Source organism: Podarcis liolepis (assembly GCF_965112155.1).
Source record: "Podarcis liolepis genome assembly, chromosome: 6".
Taxonomy (NCBI): Eukaryota; Metazoa; Chordata; class Lepidosauria; order Squamata; family Lacertidae; genus Podarcis; species Podarcis liolepis.
The window spans coordinates 70,994,445-71,009,122 of NC_139559.1; the positions used below are offsets into that span (position 1 = coordinate 70,994,445).

Consider the following 14,678-nt stretch of genomic DNA (forward strand, 5'->3'; position numbering starts at 1 on the left):
CCAATTGAAGAGAGTTTAAGGAAAATTATAAATTAACGTACTCTCTGCATAAACAGTGGCTACATTATGGCTAATGCTTCCCGGCTCCTCAGCCCCACAGTGACTACCCAAACAGCAAGAGGGAAAACACAAACCAGAAGCAAGGAAACTATTTTCTGCAAAAATAAATGTACAAAAAACCAAGCAAACTTGTGATTATTCATGAACAAATGTGATTGACCTATCTGGCATACTTTGGGCCACATCTTATGAGCTCTGAAATGTCTTGTTGAAGGGCAAAAAATCAAAACAAAAAACAACAACAAAATTTGTTGGGCATTCAATGGAGAGAAGAAAGCCCGCATAATAATGCGGAGTATAAAATAAATATCATTAAAGATATGTATGTGAAGAAGCATTCTGGAACATGTCCAGATTGATCCAGATGGATAATTGAAGCTATTGCCTTCCTATGTCTTAAGGGCTAACTATACGCTCCATGCAAATGTAAACTTTAGAGGTCTACCACTGTTTTAATTTTATTTTTTGTAAAGAGAAGTAGCTTCAGGAATAGATTGCTGAGGGTCGATGGAACACATGACGCTTCCATGCGGAAGTTTATTGTGGACTTGGTCTTGCTCATGCATGCAAGTTTTTCACACTGTCCACACAAGATCTTCTCTCTCTCTCTCTCTCTCTCTCTCTCTCTCTCTCTCTCTCTCATTAAATTTTCTGTTTTACAATTTAAAGTACTCATTTTTACATCCTTAAGTTGTGGATCGAGGGCCCGACCCCGCTATGTGAAATAAATACACAAGGACACGTGATATAAGGTTAATGGGCAAGAAAAGGCCACAACTTTATTGATTACAGCAGTGAAAAGGTATTGGCTTAGGCATTGGATGACTATAGGTGGTGGGTTTATTCAACAGTAGGTTGTTGTTTAGTCGTTTAGTCGTGTCCGACTCTTCATGACCCCATGGACCAGAGCACACCAGGCACTCCTGTCTTCCACTGCCTTCCACAGTTTGGTCAAACTCATGCTGGTAGCTTCGAGAACACTATCCAACCATCTCATCCTCTGTCGTCCCCTTCTCCTTGTGCCAACATCAGGGTCTTTTCCAGGGAGTCTTCTCTTCTCATGAGGTGGCCAAAGTATTGGAGCCTCAGCTTCAGGATCTGTCCTTCCAGTGAGCACTCAGGGCTGATTTCCTTAAGAATGGATCGGTTTGATCTTCGTGCAGTCCATGGGACTCTCAAGAGTCTCCTCCAGCACCATAATTCAAAAGCATCAATTCTTCGGCGATCAGCCTTCTTTATGGTCCAGCTCTCACTTCCATACATCACTACTAGGAAAACCATAGCTTTAACTGTAGCAGTAGATTAAATGGGAAAATATCATAGGGTAGTCATTTGATGAGGACGATGCTGTCTTGACCCTGCAGAAAAAGTCCATGCATGACAGCACAATAAACTGCTTTGTATGGAGGAACCTCTGCTCACCTCCCACACAGTGAACCAATGTGTGTTTGGATAGCCAACAGGGAATTGCAGGTGGGCAGAACGCTGCTGCAGCAGGCATTGTACAGACATCTCATTGGCCACTGTGAGAAGACAATGCTGGACTAGATAATAATAATAATAAATTTTATTTATACCCCGCCCTCTTCAGCCAAGACCGGGCTCAGGGCGGCTAGCAAGCTGATTAAAATACGATTTAAAAAACAAGATTAAAACACAACATTAAAACATTAGGATGCAGCCTCTTCACAGGAGGAGAAAGGAAAAAGAAAGAGGGGGAGGGAATCAAACTGGTGCTAAGCCAAAGGCCAGGTGGAACAACTCTGTCTTACAGGCCCTGCGGAAAGAAATCAGATCCTGCAGGGCCCTGGTCTCATGAGACAGAGCGTTCCACCAGGCTGGAGCCAGTGTTGAAAAGGCCCTGGCGCTGGTTGGAGCTAATCTAACTTCCTTAGGGCCCGGGACCACTAGGGTGTTGCTAACCCTAACCTTAAGGTCCTCCGTGGGGCATACCAGGAGATGAGTCATGTTCTCATGTTCAAATGTTGCCGCTTTAAAATATAAGTAGCTGGCCTTGGCTCAATGAATGTAGAGGTTTATTGTACCTTGCCACCCTTCATTATTCTAGCCTGCCCCGACAGAGAACCACCCCGTCCTCTAAACCCAGCATGCCAAAGTGGCTGACCCAGGTGAAATTTTAAAATAATAGTCGTTTCCATCACCGACATCTTTCACAATAGGAGATTTCTAGGGATCTAAGCTTTGCTAAGTAAGGGATTGTTAGTATGAGAACCATCTGCCCGCCTAATAGCTGATATATTTAAAATTTCATCCCATTTACTGACTGAGCTAACATTCTCCTCTGTTCATTCTCTATTCGTGGCCTTTGTTTAGCAGCCATTAACAGTGATGTATCTAAGATTAACTTCTAATGTCGTCGTTTTTAACTGAGCCCCTGTTCTAAGCTTCACTTTAGTTGCTTTCAGTTGCTCTGCTGGCACAAAGCACCACTATATCTGGCAAATCTGGTCCCCGGAGGATATTCTTGGCATATGGGCATTCATAGATGGTGCAGAATCATTATTTTCATTTCCACTGGGAATCCCAGTGGAATCCCAAACACTCTATTGGCATAGAGCACTCCTTGCAATCAAGACACGCCTGATTAAAATAGGCATTAAATATAATTAAAATATACCTTGAAATCAGCTTACGTGCCAGATAGTTTTATAGGACAGCGTTGCTTTTCAGATACATTGACATTTGTTCCAATTTAAAATGTCAATCTCTATACTGACGAGAGCAAAATGTGGGTTGGATCTCTGAAAAAAAATCTGCATTTGATTCATAGAATTCTCTTTTTTTTTACATTTACAATGTTGGTTTTTCCATTTGATTTTTAGAGGTATAGATTTGGGTTGAGCCCTTATGCAGCATCTGTTGCTAGCTGGGGCAGAATCGAGTTGAAATGGAGCCAGCAATGGGAAGAAGCATTTCAAGCTCACAGCCAAGGCAAATTTGACCATATCAATCATACATCAGCACCTGGAGTACAGATTACAGGTAAGTCAATCCACTGTGAAATGTAAATAATCAAAAGGTAGTGAAAAGTGCAAGGGCTGCAGGAGGGGGGGGGGGAAACAGTATAGAAAGATTCCTATATAAATATAGGCTAGAAAGAATAGAAACCAGCTTTTAAAAGAGATGTAAGCCTGCAACTCTGTATGCACTTACTGAGAAGAAAGTCTCATCGAACTCACTTCTGAGAAGACATATATAGGATTGTGCTGTATGTGGCAAATTAGATGTGATGGCAGCAGACCCACTTTGCATGTCCCAGTTGTGTATAACATGGTGGCCCCTAATATTTTAGAGCAAATTGTGCACAATGGTGGGAAGAGCAAAATCCTAACCCTTCTTACAGCTTCCCTCCCCATAGGATCAGTGCTCCCCCCCCTTTAAAAATGTTTAGGGTTACTGTCATTTTGACTCAAGAAAATCACCATTTTATAGTTCAAACTGGGAAAAATAAATACAGTAAATGGACAAAAGTACAAAGAACATGCATTACCTCATATTACACAGCTGTCAGTGCACAGTAACTTCCATGTTGGCATGAGGTTGTGTGCACTAACATCTTCCCAATTCCTCTGCTTGATGTTGGTGTCCATTGGAGGTGGTAACAACAAAACTGACCAATCACCATGCTAGATTCCAACTCCTACTTCACAGATTAAACGCTCGCTTCTGTCTGAGACTCAGGAAACACCGTGACAGGAAATGAGGCTGCCATCGGGGGTAGCAATGGAACTGATGATTCATTGTGCTATTCACCGTGCTAGAGAAGAAACTAATTTTTATTTTATTTTTTAGTTTTTTCTCCTGTTAGATTCACAAATTGTTTAGGGGTATGCATACCCAGTGCCAGATTTACGCATAAACTAAGCAAGCTATAGCTTAGGGCCCCACTCTCTTGGGGGCCCCCCAAAAAAATTAAAGGGAAAAAAACCTGGATGTACATTTCCAAAATATAAGATAAAAAACAAATAAAATAAAACCTACATACAGTTAGAGCCTAATAATTATTTCACTATTAATATACTTCTCAATTGTATTTCAGTTCAACAATTACTTTGATAAAATACATATTTTGTTATGTGCAAATGGCTTTAGATACCTATTAGGTCCATAAATTACCATATAGCATATATTCAACACAAAGAACAGCGGCAATTTGTTGTTGACAAAGGACAGCTGGACATATAAAGGGCCCCATTACCATCTGTAGCTTAGGGCCTCATCTAGCCTAAATCTGGCCCTGTGCGTACACCTGCGTACCCCCAGGGAAAAAAGCACTGCATAGGACTATGGCACACACACGGTAGAGTTTAGTAGGCAGACATGCACTTGAGAGAGTGGTAAGGTAACTGGTAGCCCAGGAGAGGGCCAGCTCCCTGGCCTTTCTCCTGCAGCTCTTTCTTTGCTTATGCCATTGGTGATTAATTGGTCCATTGCATTGTCTCACTGAATGTCACTCGCTGAACGATAGGCTAGCCCTGGATTCTTTTGCTCTGTCACCCATAGAAGCACCACACTGCAAATGACTCACTTGACATGTTTCCTCACCCCATTCCATCTCGCTAGCTGTCTGCCCGCTATTCCATGTTGGGTTCATGACCAAATTGGCTGGTTCCAGGTCAAGAATGTCGGGGGTATTGCTTCCCAATACAGCGGTGCCAACTTGAATAAAATATTGTGGGGGCCTAGGTAAGCCCAGCTCTGCCTAACTGATCACAGGACACTGTGCCCACATACCATTTGAATGGCAATGCCCATTAACTTTGGGGACCCCCAGCCCCTCAAATATTTTATTGTGGGAGCCGAAGCCACCACAGCCCCTAGAAGTTGGATCCTATGTGTCAATGTCATTAAGTATAGCCTTCTGTGGTTCCATGGCTAGCAGTAATTTTCCTCTGCAGGGAATAAATTATGTGGCTTGTTACTCCCGTTTTAATCAGTGGCAAGTCTGTTTAAATCAGTGAAATTAAATTGGTATAAATTGCTGGATCTGACCCAAAGCTCAGACAATCGGAGTGGATGTTTTTCATCAACTTCAATGGGCTTCCATGAGGCATTGGCGGAGGTCAAGAGAAGGGCTTTGACGGCGTTTGTAGGTTTGCGGAATGATTTCTGGAGAAATAGGGGGAAGAGCTTCTCTCGGGTGCGAGAAAAGAAGGCTCCACATCTCTGGAAGGTTTGAGGTCTCAGACAGCAAGGACCTCCCTGTATCGACAAACCATAAGAAAGGCATCTGATATATATTTGTTGCTGCAGATTAGCACAAGGAGTTGGATGTATGACAGCAGGTTCTGTGCTCATTTGAAGAAATGGACCACTCCTTTCTAGCCAAGGCTTGCCCAAGGTTGCTAACACAGTGGGAACAGCTGGCTGGGTAGGGTGCTGTCGTGGAGCTCCTGGCAGTGGCACCACTACTGCTTACTGGTATGGTGCTGGGAACAGGGTGGCAGTGAGGTTGGGACAGTATGGGCACACAGAAAGGAGTTGACTTTGCCACCGGGAGTCCAGCTTCATAGCACCGGGCCATTTCTCCTGTTACCACTGAGGTTCTAGACAGGGGTGCTCACAGCTCATAAATTAAAGAAATAAAAGAGGAAGGAGCCGAGGGGAATTCTGAAAGTGAGTGAACGCAGCAGTAAAATCTTGCACTGCCATCAATTTGGTGTTGACCTGACCCACCGAGTGGCTATGCACCCAAGTGGTGGCTGTGGGGATCTTGCGAGGGGAACTGCTCACATGGCAGAGAAACATGGGGAACTGCCTTATTCTTGAGGGTTTCAGACAGAGATTTTCCCCAGGACAGAGAGAGTCAGGGATTGAACCTGTGACCTTCTGTGGACAAGACCGCTGAGCCACTGCTCTTGATATCCCACTGTGTACCCGATCCATATATTGTTTGCCTAACTTTGATGTGCTTGATGAACACAGGCATGCTTGAACGAGAAAAGGGAATTTCCTGCAAAAATGGCTTCCTTCCAATCTGGCAGCTACCATTTACTACTGAAAGATATACCTTTTCTTCGGTGTCTTTTAGATGACACAAATCTGTACGTGTTCAGTTTATTATTTAATGCTGACCTCCTTAATCTTCTAATATTCGGGATTTTGGACTCAAAATGAGTAGAGACAGGAAACCAAACCAGGGGAAGACCACCTTCCAGTGAAATAGATGCAGTGTTTGAAGTCTGGCAGGTGTAGTGAGAAAACAGGTAGCGTACCTGTTTTTGTGAGTGCCGTAAAGGAGTCCACCTGGCTGGGAAGATGCTTCTGCCAGATTCCAGGGGTAGAGGGACTGCCTATAATGGGCTTACTATTAATCACTTCTGATGTTTTACCTCATTAACCCATGGCCCTAATTCCTCTCCTACTATCTTCATTGCTTCCATGAATGTTTCCTGACACCCTCAAAGCACATGCACAATTGCTTCATTTTCCCCAACCTTTTATCGTCATCATCTTTATTAGCTTGCCAAGCCACATCTGAGATGTGAGGTACAAAAGGTAGCCTGTTCTTAGCTCCAGAGTGTTGACTCAGCCTGATGCAAATGAAAAGACAGCCAGCCAGGTATGCCCTTTAGGTCTTGATGCTCACAGCAATTCGGAACCTGCCCATTAATCCAAACTTTAGCCATAACAGTCTGGGATTCCGGTATTTAAAAAGAAAAGGCGACAAATTCCGTAAAGGAAAGCAAGCATGTAGCTCCCTGTCTAAGGATCTTACGGAGCGCCGCTGTGGATTTCATCCAAGTCTCTACTCTGGTTTTAGCATTGCTCCTAATTATATCTAGGTCAAAGCTTCCTACAGAAAGCTCAGGTCAGCATATTAACTTGAGGGTTATGATAAGTCCAAGATGGGGAACCTGCAGCTTTCCAGATATTTTCAATCTCCAATTCCCATGAACCCTAGGCATTGTGGGTGAGGGATGATGAAAGTTGTAGTCAAACAATATCTGGATTCCTCAGCCCTGAATTAAGTTGAGAGGTAAGGTGGCAAATCTCAGCTAGCAAGCTTTGTTGCTCAGCAGGAATTTGGACCCCGCTCTCTCTGCCCAGTCTAAATCCAGAGCTTTTATGACACTGTGTTGACTCTCCACTTGAGCCTTTGATTGGAGTAGACATCTGTGCAATAATGATTAGTTCATTACTATGATGTTTCTTGGTTGGGTTATGAGCACCTCTAAGTTGGAGGACTTCTGGTGGTTCCCCATGTTCCTGAGGCTTGGTTGGCCCTCACTAGGGACCAAGCCTTTAGCGTGGCAGGCCCTGCCCTCTGGACCGCCCTACTACTAGAACACAAACCATCCCTCCCGTTGGATGCTTTCTGATTTATTTATTTTGGTAGGCCTTTACAGCATGATTTTAACCAATCAGTATTTATTGACGTTGTAAATGAAGTTTTTATAGATACATTGGTTGATATTTTTTTCTTATATGTTGGATTTTGCCTTGCTGTATTTTTTTATATGAAAGTGTGACTTATAAACCTGTAAATAAAATAAATCCATAATTAAATCAATAAGAGGTCTGATAAGAGGTCTCTTTCTAAAGAGAAGATGAAGTCTTCTTTTCCCCTGCTAGACTCCTCTTCCCTCCCTCCCAAAAACCTTGTTACTGTAGTTAGTCAGGTTAATCACCAAAGCCTCAGCTAATGGCATCCCCTCAGTTTTTCTCCCTCGTCTCTCCTGGTTTCTTTGCCTAATACTAAACATGCTTACCAGTGTGCTAACATCAACTCAACCGGTCTACCATATGTCTTGACCAGAATGTAAAGATGTTATGTCATGGCTGACATGGAATGGACAATGTGGAACTAGTTATGTACTTAGAATGATGTAAGCTGTATGTAAAAGAGTATAAAAGGCTGTGTGAAATCTGCTATCTGTACAATACCCATCACTTACGGGACTGTGCTTTACTGCAGTGAAGTTGATAAAGAGTATTGTCTTGCTGGAATCCTTTGTTGCATTTCTTATTAAATTCCCTCCCTGGAATGAACCTGAGGGGTGGTTTTAGCCACTCCCTTGACACCAGGAAATATATCCCAATAAACTCAGTAGGCTTAATTCCAAATAAACTTGTTAAAAATTGAGATGTCAAAGCAGTTTGATGTGAGAGAGTTCCATACCTGGGCTGGGCCCTTGGAAATTAAACCACAAACCTGTGAGCACAGTTCCATCTTGTTTGTAGAATTTCTGTCTTAATTGTGAAATCCTACAAGATTTCATTGTGAAACACGACAAGGTAAGAAACGGAATTATTACACGGATAGCAACACTCCTACTCCACTCTGTTTTGGTGGGGAGGCTTCTTTGTTTCTTCTTTAAATGAAAAGCCGCGCTGATGATAATTATGACAATTGCTCAGGGTGTAAATCATTGCATAATTTTAATTCATTCTAAAATGAGAACTGGCAGTGACACTACCTGCATGACACACCCAGAACATTATTACTCAATTGCACATATCCTATTGTGACTAATTGCATAATAATTAGTCTTTCTTAATATTCGGGCACACATTAACATTCTGTCTGGCATGCTTGCTCCTCCCCCTCCCCCCGCAAAATAAAAAACAATGTACAGCTCATCAAGTATGTAGTGAACTGCTGCCAAGCTGGCCTTCAGGTTTAATATATTTTAAGTAAAACATTATTGCATACCCTACATATATCTGAGTAGATTTCTGGCACACCCCTCCTTCCTGCTTGATGTGTGCAAAGCTCATTTATTTGATTCCTGCCCACCTGATCCGGAAAGAAAATTGAATTGAATGTCCTTCATATGGAGAGAAGACTGGATTCTTCCAACAGTGGAATGGAGAGGAGGCCGTTTTGCCAATTCCTCTTGCAGCTGCTGTGTTTCCCATTATCTTCTCCAGAGGATTGGGTAACCCTTTGCAACAGTGTAGAAAGTGGAATGGGCAAAAATGGCCACCCTCCCCATCAGTTGAGATTGGTCCATTAGGGCAAAGGGGGCACTGTCCAACCAACCTTAGTCTGCCCTCAAACAGTCCCCCCTGCTTGCTTTCCTAATTAACTAGTCCAGCAAGGAGCACTAGCCATGGCAGCTTCCACCTCCTTAATCTCAGCGTTGTGCTTGCAGAGCTAAGCAAGGAAGAGGATGGAAAGGGCAGACTTCGGTATTTCAAAGTTCAGCGAACCCCAAATTTGGCACCCCTCCTGGCCTCTTTCCTTCTGTTCTGCTCAGTTCAGTAGTAAATCATAGTTGTGGTGCCCTGTGGTACCCCCTAGGCTTGGCACCCAGAGTGATGGAACCAGTCACTCTGCCCTAAATCCACCTCTGAGGACGGGGATAAAGCTAGAATGAGTTGCCCATGCCTGTCATTGGCTCTGGTTCTGCCAACTGTTGGCCTCCCTAACTTCTGCCCTACCAATGCCAGTGGGCTCCAGTCACAACAGCCATGGGCGGAAGGCTCCCCTGCATCAAGGAGCCTTCTGCTGGGTCATTGCTGGATAAAACCCTTTGGCTTCCACATCCAGTTTAGAGAAGGTGTGATGCAAAACTTTGTATTCTGAATCTGTACCACTCTGGCCAGCTCCCAACAGAATATTAAAAACACGATCAAACATCAAACATCAAAAAACTTCCCTAAACAGGGCTACCTTCAGATGTCTTCTAAAAGTCAGATAGTTGTTTATTTCTTTGACATCTGATGGGAGGGTGTTCCACAGGGCGGGTGCCACTACTGAGAAGGCCCTCTGCCTGGTTTCCTGTAACCTCATTTCTCACAGAATGCCTTCGGCACTGGACCTCGGTGTCCGGGCTGAACGATGGGGACGGAGACACTCCTTCAGGTATACTGGGCGAAGGCCGTTTAGGCTTTAAAGGTCAGCACCAACAGTATAGTGGCAATGTTATTGTGAGAGGCTGTCATACATGAATGCTGGAGGTGGGGAGGACAATGGCAGAGACTACAGGGAAGAGAGGTTGAATAGCCAAGAATGGATTTTGGAAAATAGAGGATAGTCTCTTTGTATGGACATCTCAAGTGAAAATAGTTCCGACTGCCTATCCAATGCTATTTTTGGCTGCCAGGAGACCAGAATGGGCATAGATGTATCTTATCATCATCTTATTAATTTGATTATTTATGCCTCCACCCATCTGGCTGGGTTTCTCCAGCCACTCTAGGTGGCTTCCAGCTGATCACCGCACTAGGCCCAATGCACAATGGCAGTAAGACCAGCTCTGCCCCTATGATACTCAGTTTTGGGGCCTTCCATTGGCTGGTCCTGGCAGCATCCAGCTGACAGCAGTCTTGCCAGTGTTTATGATTAGCAGGTAGAGGGAGGGGTGCTGTCAGTGGAAGCCAGTGAGAGGCTGGGCAGAGGGACATCTCTCCCCAAGTAACCCACCCTCCCCACTGGGCGAAAGGTGGATTTGAATTGCTTTGCCTATCTCCTTGACGTCCATGTCTTTAATGCTCCAGTTTAATCCATCTGTTGTTAAAGCTATATGTGATGTAGGCTACAAATTTCAAACGATTCCCAGCGTTGTAGTGGAACTACTCTAAAGTAAGCGGTACAAGGATTTCGGTTATATAGGCAGATTTGTGGGGGGTGAAAGTTCCAAATTTGTGACATTTTGGGAAAAGATTGGTGTGGCAATTTTAAATAGCACTGGTTGTTTTATCCAATTGCCCCAGAAAGGAAAAGGTGGGAAAGTAAACTTGGAGTCATTTATGTGTTTGGCTTTATCTTTCAAGTCCAAACGGACCAAAATCCTTGAAATCGATTTTGATCTTACATTAAAGAAAAACAAACATGAGGGGGGGGGGGGGAAGAAGAATTGCACCTGGCCTGACAAAAGTGACTTGTTTGCTTGACATGATTTCAAGTGGCTGGGATATTAAAACTCAGAAAAAAGGGGGTTTGTAATGGAAATGCTGACAGACTATTAACTATAGCATCGCTGCTCTAATAAATGGAATGGGCTGTCGTAATCTCTAGTTCATAAATATGCAAATACAAGACAGAGGATTTGCTCCAAAGGATGTCTCTATAATTTTAACTGACCTTTTCTGCTACTAAACGAGCCTGTTGCTTCTGGTTTCACACATTAAATACAAAGCACTGACTATTTTGCTTCCGGGATCTCAGCCTGTTTCTCCTGGAAAGAGCGTCAGAATTTCCACCTTGTTCAGTGGATGCAAAGGCTGGCCCCCAAATGTCAACACAAGGTTGAAAGTCCCGATCACTGAGCAAAAAACAACACACCCCTCCTTGGCTGGGAGCATTTTTGGATTTGTACACATTCATATTCATGCCTAAATTGTTTGCTGAATTAATTATTCCCCCCCCCTTTTTTGAGGGGGGAATTGAAGTGCCTCTTTTCCATTCATGTGTCAAAGACCCTTCCGAACTGCCAAAATCCAGTCAGTCACTCGATGATAAACAGCCCATCAACACAATGATATCGAATTTGAACGTTTTCCAGTTTCCTGCTTTGGGCCAAATGGAGGTAAAACCAATGACTTAATATTTAATAACCTAAATGTAATTTGTTTTGTGTCTTCTACTACATGGGAAAGAATTGGACGGCGAGCAGTTTTGCAGATTCCAACCCCTCCCCCCTCCCCTTAATTATTTTAAGCTATTCATCCTGGTATCTGGCCCACTGATGCTCAGCCAAATTGCCAGCAGGGGAGAGATCTGTCCAATCCTGAAGCTAAATGAGTCACTGAGAGTCAATCTGTTTAGTTTCTCTTGCTGCTGGGGGCTCCTCTGTCCTGGCCTCCATGCTGCTCCAGTCAGTCAGGGTTGGGCCTCTTTCTCCATATCTCTGCTCTGCTCATCACAGCTGTTCATGGGTTCTGACTAGCTGGACACACGGTCCCAGACGCTTCGATCTCCATGCTACACAGTTCTCGCTCGGATGGAAAATGAAGACATCCTGGCCCTCCGTAGGTTGCTGTTGCAGTAGTTTATCAGGCATCTAGATGGGAAACGCAACAGACAAAACATTCAGTTTGGCGTACAAAAACCTTCCCCCCATTGTGTACCTGGATCCCAAGGACAAAAGCAGAACCTTTTTCCACACAGGACAGCAGCCCAAGATAACTGCAGCAGCAGAGAGCTTTCCTCTTTCCCTTATAAGCCCAGACTTGTCAGAAGTATAATGCACACATAATGAAAACACGGTGTATATAATCTCTAAAGTGGAATGCGAAGGTCCTTGCTCGCCTTGCTAAGAAGCTAAAACTCCACGATTTCCTCCCTTCTTCAGAGTCGCAATTCAATTACGCAAAACTATGCACCAGTCTTTAAGAACTCCGTGTACGATTAAGATAACTGGTATTTTCATGGTAAATGATATAATTAGATGACACTGTTTTATGCTGAACTTTGCCATCGAGGCTTTGTTGTAGACGGCTGGTAATCTAAACTGCTCTGCGCCTCTCATCTTTCAAAGCATTTCAACAGCTATAGAGCCATTCGGTTTCGGTTTATTTGCAAGAAGTTGGTGTGCCTACATTCTGGCATGAGAAAAAACCTCTTCAGGAATTACTCGTGCCAAAGGGGGCCAAGTGTGATGAAAGGAACTGTGGGGTCGTGCATTCAGCCTCACCCCCTAAGTTGCATGGCTCCTCTGGCAGCTGTTGTCACTATCAATGTGTTGAGGTAAAACTTCTGAAGTGGGAGCCCACTCTACCTGCAGGGGCTCCCCACAAAATTTAGAACTGTGATAGCTTGGATTCTAAATTGTGTAGGAAACTTCCATTCCCAGACCTAGGCCCTCATTTCAGAACTTATGAGCCAACAGTGTGGGAATGGGAGTAGCCACATGACTTTGGGTCAGTGGCTGGCTGGGGTTACATGCATGCGGGATGCGGGTGGCGCTGTGGTCTAAACCACTGAGCCTCTTGGGCTTGTCAATCAGAAGGTTGGTGGTTCGAATCTGCACGACGGAGTGAGCTCCCGTTGCTTTGTCCCAGCTCCTGCCAACCTAGCAGTTCAAAAGCTTGCCAGTGCAAGTAGAAAAAATAGGTACAGCAAATGGTGATTCCATGAGTTCTGGCACTTGTCACGGTGTCCCATTGCACCAGAAGCGGTTTAGTCATGCTGACCACATGACCTGGAAAAGCTGTCTGTGGACAAACACCGGCTCCCTTGGCCTGAAAGCGAGATGAGTGCTGCATCCCATAGTCGCCTTTGACTGGACTTAACTGTCCAGGGGTCCTTTACGTTTACCTTTAACCTTACATGCATAACTCTACAGCTCTTTCCACAATGCTTGCTTCCTAACACAAATAATGCTTGAATTGTTTTCAGAATATTCCTGCAACTGGCATGCACTTGTTTTTTATATATTTTCACTCGTCCTTGAATGCCACTAGGCGATACAACTCAATTTGGCTCCTGTTGACCTAGTGTACCGCCTAAAATTAATCTTGTGCTTTGCTAATATAAAGACGACATCATCTTTCTTGACACCTGAGATGCGTGTTTTCAGGGCCCACCCTGTCCCTGTGACTGTAATCTGTTTTAACTGTTTTTAATTATGATTTTTAAATTGTTTTAACCCATGCTGGGACCTGCTGGTGGAAGGCGAGTAATAAATTTATTATTAATAGTAATGTTTTCATGTTTAAATGAAACACCTGAAAAAGGTTTCAGAGTCTTATTGAGCACCCATCTGTGGCTTCAGGAAGGAATATGTATTTATCTCTGCTGTTCATTGTATTTTTAAGTTGAAATGTTTATATTAACCCCTTGGACTGCCTGTAGGCTATGAATGCATTAAATTGAATTTTTTTTTTTTTTAATTGACTGATAGATTTTCCTGTGGGACAAATTAGCTGGGAGCTGGTGGCGGTGGGGAGACCCTGTATTTGTTTTATGTTCAATCAGATTGCTTTGCATTTTTTTTTTTAAAAAAAACATTCTTCTGCTGAATATAACTAGATCAACAACATATGGCTTGGCTGTCTTGCTTGAGCGATTTGGAACTATGTTGTCTATAGAGATCAATCTCTAGAACACCCATTGTCTGCCAGAAGCAAACAGTGATTTGGATTTCATGGAATCATCCACTGACAGATCTTGTCTTTGGCTAAGGGATTTTGGTTCTTTCTCCAGCCTCTGCCATTATAATGCAATTGCAATGTATCATACAAAGTAAAGATTTTGCTTATGAGCTGATGGGGTGAGCACAGGTCATCACACGCAGGCCCACGGAAGAGCACCCCGAGAAAGGAAATGCTGGGATCATGTGACCTGGATCTTGCATAACAGGTCAAAATGCTATAGAGGCCAAGAGACCTCTGCCCTGTCATTTGGTGCAAGAATCCGGCCATTCATAAATGTTTAGCAAAGTTTATTGGAGGCTTTGCTGCATGTCAGGATTTCCTAACAAGACTCTTTGCTAATCATAAACAACTGACTAGGACTAACAACTCATTTTCTGTTTCCACACCTTGGATATTATCTTGGTCCCAACAGAATTAAATCTCCATTCTTGCAAAATACCTTGCATAGGTGAGGGAGAGGGGACCACACAGACCAAACAATTTCTGGAACAGTTCACAGCATCTAGGCAATAAAAGCACTTCTTTGAATGGACAACGTGTGTGTGTGTGTG

At 43.6% G+C, this 14,678-nt stretch overlaps 1 protein-coding gene across 4 annotated transcripts in view; it reads right to left on the reverse strand.

The window, feature by feature from the left end:
• The window catches only part of LOC310710356 (uncharacterized protein), a 270,054-nt gene that overhangs the window by 17,946 nt on the left and 237,430 nt on the right, over positions 1 to 14,678 (reverse strand). For 3 of the 4 annotated variants that reach the window (XR_014527963.1, XM_083511277.1, XM_083511274.1), the window contains one exon: positions 8,445 to 12,032. The exons of the other annotated variant lie outside the window; for it this stretch is intronic. Coding sequence is in view for 2 of the 3 variants with exons in the window: in XM_083511277.1 (XP_083367403.1) it covers positions 11,954 to 12,032 (79 nt within the window). In the remaining variant the exon portion in view is untranslated. Of the gene's footprint in view, positions 1 to 8,444; positions 12,033 to 14,678 lie in introns of those variants that run through there. 4 annotated transcript variants of the gene reach the window in all.